General features: G+C 44.1%; 1 protein-coding gene and 1 pseudogene across 1 annotated transcript in view; one reads left to right on the top strand and one right to left on the bottom strand.

Moving 5' to 3' along the window:
- Positions 1–10337, top strand: part of CDS2 (CDP-diacylglycerol synthase 2) — a 57008-nt gene extending 46671 nt beyond the window's left edge. Inside the window, exons 7-13 of the mRNA XM_061436590.1 lie at positions 492–574; positions 3684–3771; positions 4268–4336; positions 5219–5371; positions 6884–7003; positions 7447–7550; positions 7792–10337. Coding sequence (XP_061292574.1) covers positions 492–574; positions 3684–3771; positions 4268–4336; positions 5219–5371; positions 6884–7003; positions 7447–7550; positions 7792–7924 — 750 coding nt within the window. The 3' untranslated portion in view covers positions 7925–10337. The remainder of the gene's footprint in view (positions 1–491; positions 575–3683; positions 3772–4267; positions 4337–5218; positions 5372–6883; positions 7004–7446; positions 7551–7791) is intronic.
- A 7972-nt stretch (positions 10338–18309) lies between these two features.
- Positions 18310–18997, bottom strand: LOC133259294 (ferritin light chain-like; annotated as a pseudogene).
- Positions 18998–23330: the final 4333 nt, after the last annotated feature.

Below are 23330 nucleotides of genomic sequence, written 5' to 3' on the forward strand. Positions count from 1 at the left end.
AGAGGCATCCCCTGTGAAGTTTGGTGGCTTCTTATCCACCTAGACCTAATCACTGTTATATACCCTAAGCAGTGTCTCCCGTCTGGATCTGAGTGTGGCCTCTAGGTAAGGCTCTAGGTGAAGCTTTAGACATTGACCATAGATATCCTACCTGCTGTATTGCTCCCTCAACTTAAAAACACCCCCTCTCTGAGCGTCCTAATCTCTCTGTAAATACTTACTAAGAAAACAAGAAGTATCCAGGCTTTTTGGAGCATAAAAGGACTAACTAGTGGGCCACATGCACCCTCCTCTTGTTGGGAACTGTAGCTGGGAAACATAGTTCTTCTCGAGGTCTGTTCTGTAGCTTTTCATTTCCAATAAGACAGATATAGAAGCAGATATCTTTCCTACCTGTTTCTCAACAATTTTCTGTTTGGTATTAGCTGTTATTTGAAGTTCCTTTCAAGGTAAACTGATGGGTAAAGTTTATCCTTTATCTTCTTTTGCAGTTTGGCTGGACCCATGTAACATTACTGATTGTTGTAACACAGTCACATCTTGTTATCCACAACCTATTTGAAGGAATGATCTGGTGAGTGATGTTAGTGAGGGGCATTTTTCCTATTATTTTGTGAGTGTTCTTATGTATAGGACTGAGAAACCCCAGTTGCTAAGTTGGCAGTTCTCACCTGAGCACATCAGCGGCCCCTGCAGGCCTAGTTACAACACGGATTGCTGGGCCCCACTTTTGGTTTTCTGCCTCAGTAGCTATGGGGTGAAGCCTGAGAACTCCATTTCTAGTACATTCCCAGGTGATGCTCATGCTGCTGGTCAGGACCTACACTTGAAGAACCACTGTTCTAAACCAACAGGTATAGGGATATTTAAAGAGTCCAGGACAGTGCAACTGTACGGCAACGAATATGAAAATCTAGAAGAAAAAAATCATTTCCTGGGAAGAGGACACTGAGTAAAAGTCACAAAGAAGAAAACTTGAACAGATCAGTAATTATAAAAGAGCTTTGAAAAGTCCGTAAGAATCCACACCTGGAAAAAATGACCAGTGATAGCAGCTGAGTATTTATTTATTTACTTATGACTGCACACAGGCTTTCTCTAGTTTTGGCGAGTCTTATCTAACCCTAGTATTAAAGCTGATAAAAACACAGGGAGAAACAAGAATGATAAACTGATTTTTTTTTTTTTGTTCATGATTATAGCTATACCATTCTAAGTAAACTATAGCAAATAGAATCTGGCAATGTGTCAAAAGAATAATATACTTAGTATATTTTATTCCGCAAATGCGATGATTTCAGCAAGAAATCTATCACCATTGATAGAAATCAGTAGGTTGACTGAAGAAGCTATGCTTTTAGTGAAAATGTGAAGACATATCCTAGTGTGTAAAGCCTCTTGATGAGGGTGAAAGAGGAGGGTGAAAAAGCTGGCTTAAAACTCAGTATTCAAAAAACTAAGATCATGGCATCCAGTCTCATCACTTCATGGCAAATAGATGGAGAAAAAATGGAAACAATGACAGACTTTATCTTTTTGGGCTCCAGAATCACTGTAGACCATGACTGCAGCCATGAAATTAAAAGACATTTGTTTCTTGGAAGAAAAGCTATGACAAACCTAGACAGCATATTAAAAAGCAGAGACATCACTTTACCAACAACGGTCTGTGTAGTCAAAGCTATAGTTTTTCCAGTAGTCATGTATGGATGTGAGAGTTGGACCATAAAGAAGGATGAGCACTGAAGAATTGATAACTTTTGAACTGTGGTTCTGGAGAAGACTCTTGAGAGTCCCTTGGACAACAAGGAGATCAAACCAGATTTCCTAAAGGAAATTAACTCTGAGTATTCATTGGAAGGATGATGCTGAAGCTGAAGCCACTTGATGCGAAGAGCCAACTCATTAGAAAAGACCCTGATGCTGGGATAGATTGAGGACAGGAGGAGAAGGGGGTGACAGAGAATGAAATGGTTGGATGGCATCACTGACTCAATGGACATGAGTTTGAGCAAACTCCAGGAGATAGTGAAGGACAGGAAAGCCTAGCATGTTGCAGTCGCAAAGAGTTGGTCATGACTTAGCCACTGGACAACAGCAGCAGAGATACTAAAGTACTGTGGTTAAGATCCCAGACCGTGCCTTTGTTTCCTGTTCTCAGAGTGAAGATGCTATAATACCTACTGCCTGAGGAATAAATTGGTAAAAATATATAAAGAGCTTAGAACATGTAAAGACTAGCTCATCTAAATGTTAATATTGAGTTTTAAGCCGGTTTTTTCACTCTCTTCCTTCACCCTCATCAAGAGGTTCTTTAGAGGCTTAAGGCATTATCATGTTTAAAACAATGATAATGGCATACTGTGAGGGCATTATTATGTTTAAAACAATGGGAAGGCATACTCTTCCTCTCTTTCAGAGTGTTGTTAAGTAATTCCAAAGAGAGGCTCATGCTAAGTTCTCATCTTTAGGGCTAGACATACCACTTTGTTCTAGAGTGAATCATATTAAAATCTCTTATTATTGGTTTTTAGATGGAACCTTTAAGACTTGATTACAGTTGTAGAGCAGAGAATATGTGCTGGAAGCCTCAACAGAGTAAATAATAGAGGTGGTTGGGTGGATATAGGTGCTTTAAATCTCTCCCTTAACAAACAGGGAGTCAGAAAAATAAAGCCTGTAGTTGAGGGGCTGCTGTTAAGTCACTTCAGTTGTGTCAGACTCTGTGCGATCCCATAGATGGCATCCCACCAGTTTCCCCCGTCCCTGGGATTCTCCAGGCAAGAACAGTGGAGTGGGTTGCCATTTCCTTCTCCAATGCATGAAAGTGAAAAGTGAAAGTGAAGTTGCTCAGTAGTGTCTGACTCTTAGCGACCCCATGGACTGCAGCCTACCAGGCTCCTCTGACCATGGGATTTTCCAGGCAAGAGTACTGGAGTGGGGTGCCATTGCCTTCTCCGAGTTGAGGGGCTAGGATTTATGTATATTATGTTCAATTATAGAGGAAATTTTAAAAATTTTAAAAAGTGATTGTCAGAGAATAGAGAGTGAGGAGAAGAGAGATGGTACAAGTGTGGAAACTGTCCCCCCTTTTTTTTGTGGTAGGGATGATCAGACCACTAGCAGAAGGAGGCAGAGGAGAAATCTGGCCACATGCACTTACGTATCAAATCTTGGTCTTGCTGTCTGCGTAGTCCTGGGGGAAAGTTGGGCTCATTAGAGCTAGTAATAAACAGTAAAAAAAAAAAAAAAAAAGTCAATTATGAAATAGATAATAAATGTAACAGAATAATGGAGGTAACTACTAGAAGAAGAAGAGTCAGAGATGATTAAAAGTAGTTATTTTGGAGAATGGAGATAGGAATAGGGGAAAGAAGGACAATTTTTAATTTTTTCTTTTCTGTATACTTAAAAATTTTATATTACTTTGTAATGAAAAAAGAACATGACATTTTATATAGAATACCACCTCCATTTATTCAGTAGTCATTCAGTAAACATTCAAATGCTGCTGTGTGCCAGGTACTTGGTGGTGTTTTTTTTTTTATTTTAAACTTATTCCTTAATGGGTAATAAGTAGTATGTGGTTATTTTGGTACTGAAATTTATGAATAGCATTGTTTTGTGGACTTTGGCAGTATCATCTTGGTAGAGTTGATTCTTACTCTGGTTTAATTTCCTAGGTTCATTGTCCCCATTTCTTGTGTGATCTGTAATGACATCATGGCCTATATGTTTGGCTTCTTCTTTGGTCGGACCCCACTCATCAAGGTAAACGGATCACCCTAACATGGACCATTACCGTGAGGCGAGGGTAGTGCTTTCAAGTAGATCAGCTTGGGAGATAGAAGAGATCTGCATGGCATGTACATCTTCATGTCATCCTGGAGAAAGGCTAGTAATAAATTAGATTCAAGAGAAAAGCTAAAGGAAGACTTAACAATTACTCATGCAGAAAAAAATAAAGAGCTGATAGAGAAAGTATTTTATAGACTGTGTAGGTATACTTTTGGGACTTTGATCTGAATTTGAATGTTGTCATTTAATTAGTTTACTGTTTTATAATTAAATTATTTGACCAATTGAAACAGAAAGGACACTGAGGGCTCTCAGGCTATACAAGGAAACCAAGAATGGGGTATTTTAGAAAGTGAAGTGGTTAATTGAATGAGGTTTTTTAAATAGTAGAAAGACTTTAAACAATCATTATTCCCAAAGCCAGAATTATCAAAATGCATTTTGTTAAGAACTTGCTCTCTGTCCACAGCTGTCCCCGAAGAAGACCTGGGAAGGCTTCATTGGGGGCTTCTTTGCTACTGTGGTCTTTGGCCTTCTGGTAGGTAGTGGCTCCCAGCTGGGTGAGGGTTGGGTAGAGGCCTCCCACCCACCTTCAGAGCCCATCTCCTAAGGCCAAGGACTCTGTCCTGCTGAATGGTAGCCTTGCCCTATAGCAGGGCGTGAACATGGCAGGGCAGCATCAGCTGCCCTTTGTCTGCCAGGCTTCAAGCAGGGTCTTGGCAGTAGAGGAGCGGAGGCCAGGCACAACTTGTACTCCTCTCATGCTGACGAGGCCTGGTGACACTCAGGAGATGGCGTTCATGGTCAGGCTTTTGTTACTTTGTCTGAGAGTAAGAGGTGAGGTGGGACATGCCATTCTAACCCAGATTTTCTCCTGTGTGTGCCTTGCCTGGAGGTGAGTGATTTACCACCCCTTTCTAGAGCACCATTCCCTGCTTCTGACCTTCAAGTCAGTCTCTCCCCTTTTCAGAGTTGTCTAGCTGTCCTTCAGGACTCACTCGCCTATTTAGTGGTCTTCTGCTTCTTTCCTCTTGGTTGTCGCCCTCTCACTATACTGTTCCCCTCACCACTTGTAATTTCGAATGAAGAGATCCTGAGAAAAATGAACCATAGGTTCTCCAAATAGGACAAAACTTCTTATAGTTATTGCTCAGATTCCTTTAGGTCTTTCCTGGATTTATTCAGGACCTGGTTGTTTGAGCAAGTACAGGTGAGGCCTCAGTAGCCCGTAAGTCTCCTTTTCAGTTTTTTCCAGAATTCAGGTAAAATAACACATACGGTGAAACATGAACCTCTGAGTTAGTGCATAGCTTGCAATTAGGGTGCTAGGTACTGTGAGGAGCATGGCCTAAGCAGGTGGCTACTGCCCAGGCAAGATGGCTGGAACTTGTCTCCTTTGTCTGTCTGTTCTCATCCTCAGCTGTCCTATGTGATGTCTGGGTACAGATGTTTTGTCTGCCCTGTGGAGTACAACAATGATACCAACAGCTTCACTGTGGACTGTGAGCCCTCGGGCCTGTTTCGGCTGCAGGAATACAACATTCCTGGGGTGATCCAATCAATCATTGGCTGGGTATGTACCACTCACACGGGGCGAATGATCCTCGGCTGGTTAGTGACTACAGAGAGAGAGCCCCCTCTCCACCATTGCCTTCCCTCAAAAAACCTAGCTTCTCCCCTCCCCAAACCTGTAAACCCCAGGATGGAAGAGAATTGCTTAAGTCAGTTCAGGGTGGGGACAGGAGGAGATGTTTCCTCCTACCTCAAATTATTAAGACCAGAGTTCTGAAAGTGTGCTTTTGGTTCCTGGGGCACCCTGAGATGCCTTGAGGGTATCTGTGAGATCACAGTTGTTTTCTTCATAACATAATGACATCATTTGCTTTTTCATTTTGTCATCATTTGCCATGGTGGTGCAAAAGCAGTGGTGGGTAAGCCTGCTGACACCTTGTATGAGTGGAGGCAGTGGCACCAAACTGGACTGTCATCGGATTCATTATGCCACACACTCACAAGAAGACCTATCCAGCTTATCTTAACAGTGTCTTTGATGAAATAGGAAAATTATTAACTTTATTAAATCTTGATCCTTGACTATACATCTCCTAATACTCTGGTGCCAAAATGGAAAGTATACATAAAATACTTCTGTTGAATGCTGCAGGACCGTGCTTACCCAAAGGAAGAGTTTGTGTGCGCCTGTTTGAATTCTGAGCAGTACTGGCAGCTTTTTTATGGGGACATAAATTTTAATTGAAAAGAAATGAGAAACTGTAGGTTTTCATATAGGTTTTTGGCAGACATTTTTCTTGAAAAAGAAATTAAGTGAGATTTGTCACTTCCAGAAAACAACTGACAGTAACTGTTACCAATGATAAAATTTGGTTTTCAAGTAAAAATTAGAATTTTGGAGAGTATATACCTGCCACGTAAGTTTGATAACTTCTTAATACTTAAAAGACTTTTCTGATGGGATCTGTGGTGATTTTAACATATGACATTTTGACATTGTATGGCAAAATGTATCTACATATGGCAGGTTTATGTAACTCATAAACCAGTGTTTTTGAAATGGCCAGTGCATGGTGTTACACAGTCATGCATGGATAAAATGATCTATTCAAAGTGCAATGCAGACCAATGGATTTTAATGTGAGAGTACAAAAAACTTATTGATAGAATTTCAATTCCACATTGCACCAACTTTTAGAAACCTATCACTTGTCAAGTTTTGGTGTAGTATCAGAAAAGAATCCCTGTAATTATCTGGAAAGACAGTGCTAAAATAATCCCTTTTTTCAATGATGTATCCTTGTAGGACTGGATTTTCTTCATATACTTCAAACAAAACATATTGCTGTAGACTGAATGCATAATATGTTAATGTCCTCTGTTAAGCAGTGTATTAGAGATTTAGCAGAAACAGAACTCCTAAACCAGTCTTTTTTCTAATTTTGGGGGAGGGGGGAGATATAGTTTCATAAAGAGGTGGTTTTTTTGTCTTTTTTTTTTTTTTTTTTTTATAGTAACAAGTAATAAGCCTGGGCTTGCAGGCATCTGAACTGATTTCATTTGTTCTTTTTAGAAAACAGTCCGGATGTACCCCTTCCAGATTCACAGCATTGCCCTCTCTACTTTTGCCTCGCTCATCGGCCCCTTCGGAGGGTTCTTTGCTAGTGGATTCAAACGAGCCTTTAAAATCAAAGTAGGAAAACCCTTTTTGTTCCTCTCGTTGTCTCCCAGCCAGGCCCCTTTTCACCATCTCTGCCTTCCTCCTCCTGTCTCACCTCATCAACTACCACCCGCTTCAAAATACCAGGCTGTGAACCTTGACTGTTAGCGTGTGCTCTTCACCCATGCATGGAATTTAAGTAGGATAAAGGAAGATACATTGTTTCTAAGAAAATTCCGTGGTTGGATTTCAGTTTTATGATAATCTTTTATGTTAATCTTTCTTCAAAAGAGATATTTTATAATTTAATAAGATTGTATACTATAGCTTCAGCACCTGAATCAATACTTTTCACTTACTGTTGCCCTCAGCTATAGCATGCAGTAGCTATAGTAGGTGGACACTGAGGTGTGACCATAGACAAGGCTTTGACTTGGATGAAGCCAGGCTTACCAATCCTTTCCTTCCTCTAACAGGACTTTGCCAATACCATTCCTGGCCATGGAGGCATCATGGATCGCTTTGACTGCCAGTATCTGATGGCCACCTTTGTCAACGTGTATATTGCTAGTTTTATCAGGTATAGTACCTTTCTATCCGAACCAAGTTAGTGGATTTTAGAATTTCATCTGCTTCTCAGTTTGAGTGAAAAAATCCCAAATATGAATGCAGTTTTCAGTTGCTGTTAGTTATGGATTCTCTGAGGTCCCCTACCCTCCATTAGTAGAGAATCCAGTAAGGGAACCGCCACTGAAATAATCAGGCCCTTGATGTTGCTTGGCTCCTGCTTTGCTCAGTGTTGTTCCTTCATCCTTTTGCAGGGGCCCAAACCCAAGTAAGCTGGTTCAGCAGTTCCTGACCTTGAGGCCAGATCAGCAACTCCATATCTTCAACACGCTCAAGTCTCACCTGACCGACAAGGGGATGCTGACAGCTGCCACAGAGGACAAGTAGGGGCCACCCAGGGCCAGGAGAGCAGAAATAGGGCTGAGTGAGGGGCAGGGCTCCCAGGCAAGCCCAGCTGGACAAAGACAAGCTTCAACTCACTTTTTTTTTTTAAAACCAGTGTTTCTATTTGTGGATTTAAAAAAAGAATCTGTGTATGCAGTCCATATGCTTATGATTTGGGTTGTCAGTAACCTATAGCTTTGAGTTGGAAAGAAGTCAATTTTTGTTTTTAAAACCAAAGCTTTTAACATCCTGGAAGACAGTGTTGCCCGGCTCTGGAGTGCCTGCTTGGTGCTTCTAGCTCCTAAGCTGCGGCTTCCATTTCTGGGCCTGATCAGAGTGGACACTCATTCATCTATGTTTGTCTAGTTTAGGCCCCCCACCACCGACTGTCTTTGTAGCTGACCCCCAGCAGGGAAGAGGTACACAGCTTGGATGTCTTTACTACTGGAGTGCTTTTCCTGGGCTTCTCAATAATCCCTGCCTTGGAGCTACAGGAGGGTTGTCTTCTGAGGGAAGAAGGATGAAGGCTTATTAATCAGATAAGCATTCTGTTCATGAAATCCTGTGGACTGTGAGCTCTGCTTTTTGATATGGATTCACCTCACTTCATCACAGACTGAAGAAGGTTTCAGTTTTAATTTTTTTCAAAAGGCATGAAAAATTATAATAGTCTGGAAGAAAGCCACACTGTTCTATTTCAAGTGTATGCAGTAGGGTGCTGTAACTAGGTCTTTTCCCACAGGGTTTAGGCTCAAGTGGCTCCTGTAGGGCAGTTGGCTGACTGGGTCTTTTCAGGGATGATGCTGTTCACGTTTGTGCTATAGACTTGTTGCTGCTGAATCCTTTCTGGAGGCTTCCTCATTAGGCAGGGAGCAGAGGGCTTCTTGTTCACACACCCATGCCCTTGACCTGGCTGACCACCCATGTAGCTGCTGTGTTGTATATATTAATATATATATATATATATTACTCTTAAGGCAAGTGTATATCTGTGTGTGTGCTTTAAAAGTCACTTATTTCTTACAGTGATTTCAATTGTACCATGACTTCTTCACTGAAACCACAAAGTCCTGCTTACAACTCTGCAAAACCCAACCCAGAGGTTTGAAGCTTCTGAAGATTAAATGCTCACTTGTATAATGTGACCAGTTTAAATGTAGTTTGTATTTTACAGCGGGACCTTTTTCTTTTTAAATTGTGATTTATTTATTTTTTTCCTTTTAATTAGAAGAGTGAGGTTGACTTTTGGAATATACATTCTTTGTCAGGATAATAAGCAAAGGGGTAGAGGAGAGAGAGATTGGTGCCCAAATGTGTTTCATTATTCTGTGCCATGGTGGTTCTCATTGCCAAACGGAGGTGTAACAGCTTGTTTCAGCACCTTGGGCTGGCGCTGCTTTTCTTTGTGTTTATCGCAACCTTACTGTATTATCGCAACCTTACTGTATCTGTGGACGCTCGCAGCCAGCCCAAATCACTGAGGTGTCCAGCACAGGCCGGACCCCTCTTGATGTCTCTGTTCACAGTCACTGTGTGACCTTCTACATGCAGCAGCTTCTTTCTTCTGAACTTTTATTTCCGTTTCAGTAAATGGCTTTTCTTTTTTAAGTCTAAGGCCCCCTGCATGTGTTTTCAGTGCTGGCCATGTGACACTGGGCAGGACACATCACTCTGTGGGTTCTCATTTTCTGAGTTGTCGTCTAGTTCCCATATTCCATGATTCTGGCTGAGCAGATGTACGTATCAGAGACTGCTTGCAGGTATTGAGTCATGTCCTGGGCACGCAAAAATTAAGCGCTTGCAGGCCTTTTCTAAATACTTTTCCTTAAAATGCTTGTCCTCTGCAATAAATCTTAGAGTGGAGTAGAGTAATGAATCTAGTTTTCTGAATGAAGAATGAACTTGGTTTCCCAAACCAAAGATAGAATGGCACTTCATCTGTCTCATGGTGCCCCACTGTGGGCAGATAGGTGGGTCCTTGGGGACAGGAAATCTCAGCTGGGACCTAGCAGCAGAGAGCCACCTTTGAATAGGGCCACCTTTGGGATCAGGGAGCCTGGCACATACCTGTGGACATGGCTGCTGATGAGGGTTCCAGGAAATGGCAGCTGGAAGCTCAACAGAGCTGCCATCCAGAGAGCCCGAGGGTCAGCTAGGATTTTGTTTTCTTCTGATTTCCCACATACTTCCTGGTGAAATAGGGGAATTTCGTAGGAAGTAGCCAGGAGACAGACACCACCTTGTGTCTATATAGCACGTTGGTTTTCTTTCTCCCATTTATTGAAAATCTTTCTACTGAACAGACAAGTTTCCAGAGACTGTTGTAACACACAGCTGTGCACATCTTAATGAGTGGCATAACTTGCTCTAGATCCATTTTTTTGTGTGTGTGAGAAATAAAATGTGACAAATTGTATGCCCTCTCTTGTCATGAATTCAGTTTCTTCCCTGTATGGTTTTATGTTTCCCACTTGATTTTGTGCAGCCCTTATTTAGAGATTTTTGTTTTGTTTTCCAATTTGAATTCAATGCATTCTCACAATAGCTTTCTGAGTTATCTCAGGTGAAAGGCATGAGCACTTTGCTGATGAGGAAGCTGAAGGCTTGGGGAGAACTTGAAATTAGTAGGTTTGAAATCTAATGTCTCTTTCAGAAGGGGCAAAATGTAATTTTTAACCTTACACAGGTAGACTTTGAAACAATTTATGGTATTTTATTTTTTCCCCACTGAGCTTTTTATCCTGTAACTTATATTGTATAAGGAAATTCCAAAAATACAGTTGAATAGAGAGACTAAACAGACCCTTTGATTTGAGTGAACTAGTTGCTGAGTTAGCTGGAGACTGATTCGAATGGATCCTTAAGTTCAGATCCTCAGACTGTCAGTGAGACCCTACCAGGCTCAGGAGCATCCCTGACATTGCCAGGGGTCAGGGGTGTGTGACTGACTCAGGGCAAAGAACGTCCTTGCTTAGAAAACTGGAAAGCAGTGGTCTTGCTCCATAAGAAGCCTGCCCAAGGTTGGTTTCCAAGGAAGTAGATTTGCAGTATTCTAATAGATGTGGCACACCTGAAACTTCTTCTTGGGTCAGTGGTATCTTAGGCACCATTGCCTTTTGCTTTGGGAGTTACTCAAGTTGTGCCCACCTTTCTTGTGCATTGTGACTGTGTTGAGGAAAGGGGGGAGTGTGGAGGGGATAGTTTCCCTTAGGCCCAGGGTTCCTATTCTTCACAGTCAAGGTGGGAAGAAAAGGCTACGAGGAGGATGTCTAGGTGACTTGTGTACACATCACAAGACCACAAACCATGGGCCAACCTACTATGCTTCTCTGCAGCAGGGGCTCTGAAAGAGTGTCTGGAAAAAACCATCAGCTCTGAAGAGAGAGTTTGACTCTTGGGCACTATTCTGCCCTTGTCTTCGTCAAAACAAACTTCCTTTTCCCTTGATCACGCTCCATGCGGTTACCCTGCTTTTGCTTATTAAAGAGATTACCCACCCCACCTCCTGACTTGTTTCCCCTTGTTGGATGGGGGCCTTGTGGCACAACCTATGCAGGGTGCTGAGCTTGGACCAAGTGGGGATAATGAGCCTAATTTAAGGCTCATCCAGGCCTACCTCCTCTTGGTCCTGGACCCTGCTTACCCACTCATTCCCTGCAGAAGATGGGCCCGTTCTCAGCAAGGAGTGCAGTCGCAGCTGCTGACTGCCTATTTCTGTTTGAAGGTGGTTCCATCTTTCTGTTCCTCCCAGCACTGTCCCTTAACCGTTTCGGTTGACCAGCAGTGACCTTACTCACCTGGGCTCTCAGGCATGCATCCAGAAGAGTGGGAGGGCAGGCCCAGGACAAGTCCATCACAGCAGCTGCTTACCATCCCTCCACAACCATGTTCCTGCTTCCTGTCATAATCATTACTTCATCAATTAACTGAAAGGGAGAGACTATCACTTAAACACAATGGGCCCTTGGGCCTGGTCTTCATTCCACACTAACGCTCAGGAAACAGTCCAGTCAAGCCAGTGGTTCTAGGTCATTATTATTCTATCCGCTCAAGAACTTCATGGATTCCTCCTGTCAATGCCATTTCTTCAATGAAGAATGGTCTACTTCACACATATCCTCCCCCACTCCTCTGTCTGCATTCAGAAAACTAAAAAGAAATAGTTTTCGTTCAATGTAGTGCATAGTCTCCATTCATGAGTCACCCCTGTGATCCTTTGCTAACCTAGAATCCAAGAGAAACAACACCCATCATCTATCCCCAAGTGGCCACCTGCCATCTACCCTGTTATCACTCTAAAGAAAGCAAGAAACACAAAGCCCCTGGCTTGTTATATGTAAGGACATAAGTGAAAACTTGTAGGCCTTCCCTCTGTATTGTCATCTGCTAGAGAGAAGGTCTCTCTCCCACTCCTCTTGGCCCCCACCGCGTCCACTTGCCCAGAGGAGTGCTGCAGGTTCCTGAGCTGTGTGCAGAGCAGAGGAGAACACTGAGTCAAGTCACAGGGAGGGCGGCACCACTGGACAAGAGGAAAGGGCCTCCTTCCCCATGGAAATCAGACCAGGGGCAGCAGGAGGTGAGCAAGAGCTCAGGCAAACCATTCCTACTAGGAAGGGAGAATTCAGGAACGTGTCTACATCCTCGTTTCATCAGGCTGGCTTTCTAAATGAAGTGGGAAGCACTCAGCTGCTGTAGGCAGGTGTTAAGGTTGGGCTACTTCTCTCTGAAGGAGAATGTGGTCACTGTCTAGACTTTGAACAGTCAGGCTGTGTACAGGGTAAGGCAGTGTAGTGCCTGAGAACCAGTCTCCAGAGTTACACAACTCTGGGTTCAGGTTACCAGCAGGATTCAATAAAAACTATGTGCCAGGTACTGTGCTAAATGCTTACATGCATTATCTCAAAATCCTCACAACAGTCCTGAAAGGGAGGTGCTATAATCAGAGCCAAGTGAGTTGGAAATGTACCTAGTAACCTGCCCAAACCCCGGGCTATTTGAGCCCAAAGTCTATCTTCATAACCACTGCACTTAACCTGTCATGATGCCTCATTTTCCTCGTGTATAAAATGGAGATAATACCCAATCAAATGTGTTTTCTGGATTAAAAAAGAATGTATCGTTAGCACTGTGCCTGGCACTTGCAAGCACTATTATTGCAATTATTAATAAACACACTGCCAGTAACGTAATGACTCAAGTAAAAAGGAGCCTCAACAGATAGGCATTTGGTATGAGGGGAAGCAGAGGCAGGGTTTTCAAGAGCCAATGGATGTGAAAGCCACTGGCCATGAAATTCTAGACTTCACCTATCTCAGCATTCTGTTCTCATAAATTATCTACATGTCCTAAAACACCAGCACTTCAGCACCCAAAGTATGCCTCCCAAGCCACCCTCCCAGCTGAAATCTCTTTGCCTTTGAAAACGTGGTGACACCTGTGGACAAATAGACCCAGGCAGCTTTTTATCTGTAGAGAAAAAAATGGCTCCAAACTGGGGGCAGGGACCCTCTGGGCCTTGGGCTAAAGTTGCTTCTGCTGTGGTCTCCCAGGTATCGGACAGGGCTGAGCTCTTTGAAACCTCCTGAGCACTTCCCTTATGTAGTGCTCAGAGGCTGTGGTTGGTTTAGCAGCTGGTGAAATTCTTTGCTGACGTCACCCATAGTGCAGTCCCTGTCCTTGGCTGCTGGAGTACCCATTTCTCACCTCCATTAAGTTCATGTGCTGGTTTTGCTGGCTTTGTGCAGGGAATGCCAGAATAGGACGGGGGTTGAGAATGTACGTACATCTTCTTATAAGGATGTCCTTTGTGTGCTATTGCATTTAAATCCACAGACACAGCTCTGTGTGGCTGCCTTGTGTCACAATGGCTGGGTATCTGGGAGCTGATTACAAAGGGATAGAGCTGAGCAGGCATCAGGGCCAGTATAATCAAAGGACTTGGAGTCAAGAGGAAAAAAGGCAGGGGCAGGGTACAGTGGTTTGTTGTTGTCCAGCCAGAGCACTGTTGAGAAGCCCCAAGGGTGGTGGCAAGAAAAGCACAGGTAGAGGAGAGGCCAGCCCTATTCGTCTTGTGGGTGTGGGGACCAGGAACTGGGCTCAGAAGGCCATCCATGGAGACTCAGTGCTCATGGATTGTGGATTCTCTTCTGGAGTTGATGATGATACCAAGTTTTAATTTTTACTGATGTTTAATACTTTCTAAAAACAGGAGGGGAAGACAAAAGTGTTAGAAGATGTCCCTCTATTGAAAATTGTTGGGAAGCCTAGTGGTGTTGGGTGAGTCAGGTACTTTCTCAGTTCTGTTCACCCTGAAGGTCTGTTTAATGAGGTTTCCCCAAACATAGCAATGATCTCCCTGGCCCCACTGGGAAGTGCCTTGTAATGAAATGAAGCCCACTGCAGTTTCTCAGACAGTAAAGAATCCGCCTGCAGTCCATGAGACCTGGGTTTGATCCCTGGGTCAAGAAGATCCCCTGGAGAAGGGAGTGGTTACCCACTCCAGTATTCTTGCCTGGAGAATTCCATGGACAGAGAAGCCTGTGGGCTACGGTCCATGGGATCGCATAGAGTTGGATCCGACTGAGCGACGAACACTTTCACTTTTTTTTTGTCCTGGCCCTGCCTCTGGCATTTCACTAAATCTGTGTTTTTGCCACAGCTGACCTTTCTCTGTGCACTGTCTAATCAGTATTGAACTGATTCTCTTTCACTGCAGTGTCAGATCATGATAAACTGTACCTTGGAAAGTATTCGTATTTACATATCTGGATCTTCCTACTACACAAATAAACACCTGTTAAATTCTAGATTGTTTGTGGTATCTGATGGGGGGATGCTGACTTGCTATGAGATATGCGGGTTGTTTGTATGGAGCCAGTGTCACTTTCCAGGATGCTGCCAACCAGTCTCTGCTTATAGAGACATCCTCTGCCCTTGACCTCCACCACTTGCTCTCCAGCTTTCCGCCTTTCCTCTTCCTGCCTCAGCTGCTCCTCCTCAGTTGCTTTTCTGGGCATTGCTTCTCCCACCAGTCCTGCCCTGAGATGGTAGATTCTGCCAGAGACTCTTCCCCCCACCACTGAATGCTCTCCTGAGTGTTCTTGCCCACTCTCAGGGCTCTAGTCATCACAGTCCTGCGATTCCCAAGTCTACATCTCTAACCTCATGGGCCTGTGAGATCTCTTCATGTGGACTCCGCATGGCCAAACCCAGGACCTGCCCAGTCCAGTATTACTTGACCACCATCAGTTCTGTTCTAGGAGTGGTCTCGTCAGTGACCAAGGCCTGCCCATTCTGCCTTCTAAGTATTCTTCAGATTCATCCTGACTGCCAGCTGGCTCCCTGCTGCCTAGTCGCCTTTGCTCCTTTAAACCTTGAGTGTTGGGAAGCAATTCATTGCAGAAATCCCGCCATTTAGGGTCCCTATAGGTGAGAAAGACATTGCTCCATCCTTACGCAATAGTGTGGTGAGATTGATCTGCTTGGTGCCTTCCTGTGACCTTAGCTGAGGCTTGCTGCTGAGTCCGCCCCCTCCGCATCTGAACCCATGCTCAGGTCTCACCTCTCACAGCCATACTCCTGCTGACCCTTTTTGTCCCAGTTGCTCTGTCTTCTAGCCTGTGTACATGATATTTCCCCTGCCTGATTCATCGTCTCTCCCTCCCTGGCTCCCCTTGGCTGCCTGACTCCTCTCATCTTACTGTCCCATCAGCAGCAGCACCTGACCTGGGATGTCTATGTGCTGTCCACCCCCAGACTGCTTTCCTGGTCACAGTGGCCCTGGTGGGAGGGTAAGCGCTGCCCTGGGTCTGAAGTCCTAGGACTAATGCCTTGGGCCGGTAGTACAGGGTTGCTTGCCTTTTGGACAGGGACCTCTGTCTTTCTCACCTATAGGGACCCTAAATGGTGGGATTTCTGCAATGAATTGCTTCCCAACACTCAAGGTTTAAAAGATACTGCATTTACTTTCCTAAATCCAACTAAAGCTGACTTCAAGCCACCAGTTTCCATGATGAGATCCCCGGCGTTAGCAGTCTTCCTTTACTACCTTGCTCTCATGGGCTCTTGTGGTGCCAGAGCCAAGGAGGTCCCTGGTCTTCTGCTCGTCCAGGCCTGTGAGGTCCGTCTGCTCACTCCTGAGTTAGTGCTGGCAGCATCCACCTCCTGGGCACCTTTGTAACTGTCTGCATCTGGTATCCTGCCACCCTAGGGCCCCCACAGCCAGATCTTGATGCCCTCCATGCATTCAGCAAACATTTGTGGGGTACCTTCCCTGTGCTAGACCCTGGCTGGATCTTGGGGAAGCAGCAAAAAATAAAGCTGACACAATCAGTGTTCTCATGGGGCTCATTTTGGAGAAGGTGGCAAGCATGTGAAAAAGGCGTGTAGATGGAGAAACTGTAGCTGGGAGAGGGGAACAGGAAATGCTGCTGAGAAGAGGTTGCAGTTGTAAACAGGGCCCTCAGGAAAGGCCTTGCTGTACCACGGTGATGTTTGGGCAAATGGACACACACCTGAGGGAGGTGGGGGAGGGTGTCCCAGGCAGGTGCAGAACAAAGGCAGACACTTTTGCCCTCAGGAGCAGCAGTGGTGGATGAAACAGGGTGAGTCGGGAGAGAGTGGTGGCAAGGAATGAGTGTGCGTAATTACGCAGGGCCAAGGCCACTGGCTTGTACTCTGAGCAACATGAAAAGCTGTTGGAGAGTTAGAGCCAAGGAATGACTTGATCTGATGTTTGTTTTCAAAGGGTCACTTGGCTACCGTGCTCAGGCTAGATTTCAGATGGGCAAGGGCGGGAGGAGGTAGCAGCAGCAATCTGGGCAAGAGAGGGTGGTATCGAGCTCCGGTGAAGCTGTGAGAAATTGTCAGATCCTTAGAATGTGCTGAAGGATTCTACATGGCTGGGGAGAGTAGAGGGGGAGTCAAGGATGGCTGTGACATTGTTGACCTTGGCAACTTAAAGAATAGAATTACTGTTTTTCTGAGCTGAAGAAGGCTGTGGTGGGAAGACAGAATTGGGGTGTGAGGTGGACCAGAGGGAAGATCAATATTTTGGTTTTGGATGCAGTAGGTCTGACATGCCTGTGAAATAACCATTTGGGGATGTCCAGGCCAGGGGCGTGGTCACAGTGTGGATATTATTCTGTAAGAGCCAGGATACTGGATGAAATCATTGAAGAGTTGAGGTCCACAGCTGAGCCCCCAACCCCCTGCCACCTTTTCTTGACTTGAGGATCCAATTCTTTTCAGCTAGGGCCACTGCCTCCATCTCTTTAAAGAGATTTTCTTTCCTCAGACATCCAGCTCTCAGGCCAGGATATGGACCTGGGGGGAGCTTGTCTTCAGGTAGCTCCAATCCCTTCTGACAGCAGACCTGCTACCTCCTGGAAGGAGGCTGCAGTTGTAGAGGAGGAAGTATATTATTATCTTTTTGACTTCTTGCAGGGGAAGTTGGGGGTGGGAAAGCAAGAGTGACTTCTGTATTTGGTTATTCAGGGGATAGGCAGTTGGGTGGAAAGCCCCAGAGAATGGACTGATGCGTGGGCTTCTGCCTCTAGTTGCCCCTACCTACCAAGGTCATGATTGTCCTCCTGAAGAGGAACCAGGGAGGGAGCCCTGTGGATAATAAATTTGCAATCTGCAATTGCACCCCCCTCCAGTACTCTTGCCTGGAAAATCCCATGGACGGAGGAGCCTGGTAGGCTGCAGTCCATGGGGTCGCTAAGAGAAGGACACAACTGAGTGACTTCATTTTCACTTTTCACTTTCATGCCTTTGAGAAGGAAATGGCAACCCACTCCAGTGTTCTTGCCTGGAGAATCCCAGGGACGGGGGAGCCTGGTGAGCTGCCGTCTATGGGGTTGCACAGAGTCGGACACGACTGAAGCGACTTAGCAGCAGTAGCAGCAGCAGCAAGGACAACCAGGACGGAGAACAATACCTGCAATCTGGAAGCCATCAGGCTGCAGCCACTCCCTACGATGAACACTGAGGAACTCAGGATGTAAAAAAACACAGGATACGGGCCCCAGAGAGTTGAGATGTATATAAAAGGGATGATTTCGGTGAGCCCAGACTCTTGCATCTTCCTGTATATAAAAAAATACTAAATTCCTTCACTTGAGATATCTAGTTTCTTTGATTCATAAAAATACTTTTGATGTTCAGACTACCTCCCTTTTTGCAAATTTCTATATAACCTGACTTCTGCCCCTGCCTCCTCAGAGCAGTTCTCTCAGGGTCACTTGAAATGTTGTCTTCTGGTCTCAAACTCCTAAAATTTCCCAAATAAAATGGAACTCTCAACTTCAGGTTGTGACATATATATATATATGTGTGTGTGTGTGTGTGTGTGTGTGTGTGTATATATATATATATATATAGCTGCCAAGTTCAGGCAGAAGCCCTGACATTAAGGGGGGCTCCTCAAAGGCCACTGGGCTCCAGAGTCTCCTATTTGTGCTTGAGGGTGAGCCTTTTGAAGAGATAGTCTCCCAACCCAGCCTGGGGACTTGCCACCTTGTGGAGGTTGGTCAGATGGTCACCAATCTTCTTGATGAGTTTCACTTCCTCATAAGGAAGTGCTTCTCCAGGAAGTCACAGATGTGGGGGTCTGCATGGGCAGAACCCAGGCCATGCAGATCCAAAAGGGCCTGGTTCAGGTTCTCCACGAGAAGGGTGGCTTCCATAGCTTCCTGGGTTTTACCCCACTGAAGATGGCTTTGGCATATCCAGGAAGAGGGTGTGGCCACCATGCCGGTTTTGCGTTTTCAAGAGATGCTCCATGCCCTTGCACTTCTCCTTGGCCAGTTGCAAAAAGTGGCCTACACCATCCAGAGCCACATCTTCATGGTTGAAATAGAAGCCATGGTAAGTGTAGGAGGCCCACAGATGCATGTGGATCAGCTGGTTGATGGAGGCCTCCATCTTGATGGAATAACTCTGACAAATCTGGGAGCGCATCATTGATTGGTAATGAGTTAAGCTAAAAATTTGTGGATGATCCTGGTGATCACAGACAGCAGAGTGGCTGATTCTGAAGGTTGAAACTAGAATAAATGTTGGAGGGTGGTTGGAGGCTGGAGCAAGGGGCATCCCTGGGTCTATTCCATCCAAGCACTGTTGAAGCAATCTGAGAGACCACTGTTGAACAGGTCCGAGGGACCACTGAGCACACTGCTGGTTGTGACTTTTTTAAGTCAATAATATTTTTTTACCTAACAACAGAGCCCTGAAATACAGGAAGCAAAACATTTAGAATTGAAAAGAAAAATAAATAATTGAACAATAATATTTTAAGATGTCAGTGCTCCACTTTCAGTAATGGATATGTTACCAAGTTCAAGACCGCAAGAAATAACTCTACACATGGACATCACCAGATGGTCAATACTGAAATCAGGTGGATTATATTCTTTGCAGCCAAACACGGAGAAGCTCTATACAGTCAGGAAAAACAAGAGCAGGAGCTGACTGTGGCTCAGATCATGAACTCCATATTGTAAAATTCAGACTTAAACTGAAGAAAGTAGGGAAAACCACTAGACCATTCAGGTATGACCTAAATCAAATCCCTTATGATTATACAATGGAAGTGATAAATAGATTCAAGAGATTAGATCTGATAGATAGAATGCCTGAAGAACTATGCATGGAGGTTCATAACACTGTTCCAGAGGCGGTGATCAAAACCATCCCCAAGAAGAAGAAATACAAAAAGGCAAAATGGTTGTCTGAGAAGGCCTTGCAAATAACTGAGAAAAGAGGAGAAGTGAAAGGCAAAGGAGAGAAGGAACGATACATCCATCTGAATGCAGAGTTCCAAAGAATAGGAAAGAGTGATAAGATAGCTTTCCAAAGTGATCAATGCAAAAAAATAGAGGAAAACAATAGAATGGGAAAGGCTAGAGATCTCTTCAAGAAAATTAGAGATTCCAAATGAACATTTCATGCAAAGATGGGCACAATAAAGGACAGAAACAGTATGGACCTAACAGAAACAGAAGGTATTAAGAAAAGGTGGCAAGAATACACAGTTCAGTTCAGTTCAGCCGCTCAGTCTTGTCCGACTCTGTGCGACCCCATGAATTGCAGCACACCAGGCCTCCCTCTTCACCACCAACTCCCGGAGTTCACTCAAACTCACGTCCATAGAGTCAGTGATGCCATCCAACCATCTCATCCTCTGTTGTCCCCTTCTCCTCCTGCCCCCAATCCCTCCCAGCATCAGAGTCTTTTCCAATGAGTCAACTCTTGGCATGAGGTGGCCAAAGTACTGGAGTTTCAGCTTTAGCATCATTCCTTCCAAAAAACACCCAGGACCGATCTTTAGAAAGGACTGGTTGGATCTCCTTGCAGTCCAAGGGACTCTCAAGAGTCTTCTCCAACACCACAGTCCAAAAGCATCAATTCTTCAGCACTCAGCTTTCTTCACAGTCCAACTCTCACATCCATACATGACTACTGGAAAAACCATAGCCTTGACTAGACGGACCTTTGTTGGCAAAGTAATGTTTCTGCTTTTGAGTATGCTATCTAGGTTGGTCATAACTTTCCTTCCAAGGAATAGCGTCTTTTAATTTCATGGCTGCAGTCACCATCTGCAGTGATTTTGGAGCCCAGAAAAATAAAGTCTGACACTATTTCCACTGTTTCCCCATCTATTTCCCATGAAGTGATGGGACCGGATGCTGTGATCTTCGTTTTTTGAATGTTGAGCTTTAAGCCAACTTTTTCACTCTCCTCTTTCACTTTCGTCAAGAGGCTTTTTAGTTCCTCTTCACTCTCTGCCATAAGGGTGGTGTCATCTGCATATCTGAAGTTATTGATATTTCTCCTGGCAATCTTGATTCCAGCTTGTGCTTCTTCCAGCCCAGCATTTCTCATGATGTACTCTGCATATAAGTTAAATAAGCAGGGTGACAGTGTACAGCCTTGATGTACTCCTTTTCCTATTTGGAACCAGTCTGTTGTTCCATGTCCAGTTCTAACTGTTGCTTCCTGACCTACATATAGGAATACACAAGAACTATACAAAAAAGATCTTCATGACCTAGATAACCACGATGGTGTGATCACTCACCTAGAGCCACCATCCTGGGGTGTGAAGTCAAGTGTGCTCATGAGACCCACAAGGTCCTACTCAGTTTCACAACTACAATATAGTGGAAATTAGGAAGTTCACAAATATGTGGAAATTAAACAACCACTCCTAAATAACCAATGCATTATTTAGAAACGAAATTACAAAGGAAACTAAAAAATAGTTTGAGATGAATGAAAATGAAAACATAGCATACCAAAATGTATCGAGGAAAGCTAAAGCAGTACTTAGAGCTAAAGAGCCTCTTGATGAGGATGAAAGAGGAGAGAGAAAAAGCCGGCTTAAAACTCAATATTAAAAAAACTAAGATCATGCTATCTGGTCCCATCACTTCTTGGCAAATAGAAGGGGAAAAGGTAGAAGCAGTGACAGATTTCCTCTTCTTGGGCTCTAAAATCACTGTGGATGGTGACTGTAGCCATGAAATTAGAAGACACTTGCTCCTTGGAAGAAAAGCTATGACAAACCTAGACAGTGTGTTAAAAAGCAAAGACATCACTTTGCCAACAAAGGTCCATATAATCAAGGCTATGGTCTTTTCGGTAGTCGCATATGGTTGTTAGAGCTGAACCATGAAGAAGGCAGAGTGCCGAAGAATTGATGCTTTTGAACTGTGGTGCTGGAAAAGACTCTTGAAAGTCCTCTGGACAGCAAGGAGATCAAACCAGTCAATCCTAAAGGAAATCAACCCTGAATTCTCATGGAAGGACTGATGCTGAAGCTCCAATACTTTGGCCACCTGATGCAAACAGTTGACTCTTTGGAAAAGACCCTGATGCTGGGAAAGATTGAAGGCAGAAGAAGAAGGGGATGACAGAGGATGAGATGGTTGGATTGTAACTGGAAAGGGTTAATTTTAAATTTACACTGGGTCTGCTTGTGTGACCTTAACACTTCTTGTTGTTATAAACATACACATTGGCCTGCTTCAGGGAGGTAACTTGACCCTGACCACCTGTGAAGGATTGTAATTCTTTGTGTGGCAAATGGCACAGCGCCCAGCACCCCTAGTCTGCTACTTACCAGGTGGCCCAGAAATTCACATTTGGGGAGGCTGGAATCACAGATAGATGTGACATTTTTGTTTGTTGATATGACAGGAGAGATTGCATTTCATGGGCTTCCTTGGTGGCTCAGTGGTAGAGAATCCACCTGCAATGCAGGAGACCCAGGTTCAATCCCTGAGTCAGGAATATCTCCTGGAAGAGGGCATGGCCAACCCACTTCAGTTCTCCTGCCTGGAGAAACCCATGAACAGAGGAGCCTGGCAGGCTACAGTCCATATGGTTGAACACGACTGGAGCAACTAAGCAGCTGCAGCATTCCATTTCTCACCAACCATGAGATGACGACAAAGATGTGAAACTAACACTTTCCCCTCCGAGGCTTGCCATTCTAGGAGATATTTGCAGGAATTAAATGGTCTTTTTAACTTTGTTTCCTCACCTCCCCCCATCTCTGATCTGTGAAAGAATCTGACATCCAGGCCCCAACAAGATGGTTATTTTGAGGCACTAGCCTGCCATCTCCTTGGTCAGCTGGCTCCCGAATAAAGTCCCTTCCTAATCCCAATACCTCATCTTGAATTCATTGACTTATCTTGTGGTAAGCAGAGTGAGCTTGGACAGGATGGCATCACCAATTCAGTGGACATGAACTTAGGCAGACTTCGGGAAATGGTCAGGGACAGGGAAGCCTGGCATGCTGCAGTCCATGGCGTTACAAAGAACTGGATATGACTTGCCAACTAGAACAACAAAAACAAAGAGGAAAATTTATAATTGTAAATGCCTACATTTAAAAAGGATTCCACCTTAAGACACTAGAAAAAGAAGAGCAAACTAAAGCTAAAACAGATAAAAGGAAGGAAATAATAAAGATTAGAGAGGAAATGAGTGGAACAGAGAATAAAATAACAATGGAGAAAATAAACAAACTCAAATCAACAAAATTGACAAAACTTTATCTTGATTGACCAAGAAAAAGAAGACCCAGATTCCTAAAATCAGGAATGAAGAGAAAATATAACTACCAACTTTATAGAAATAAAAAGGACTATAAGAGGAAATTATAAATAACTTTATGCTAGCAAATTAAATAAATAAAATGGACAAATTCCTAGAAAGACAAAAAATACCAAAACTGACTCCTGAGGCAGACATGGTCAGGTTAAGAGGCTAATGCAGTAATCCAAGTGGGAGTGCTGATAGCAACCTGGACTTGGGTTACTGAGAGGGTTGGGATAACTTGGGTTATCTCACTTGGATAGTGAGAGGCATGGGACCCTTGCTATAGATTTTAGAGGTA

The sequence above is a fragment of the Bos javanicus genome, chromosome 13, assembly GCF_032452875.1.
Source record: "Bos javanicus breed banteng chromosome 13, ARS-OSU_banteng_1.0, whole genome shotgun sequence".
NCBI classification, from domain to species: Eukaryota; Metazoa; Chordata; class Mammalia; order Artiodactyla; family Bovidae; genus Bos; species Bos javanicus.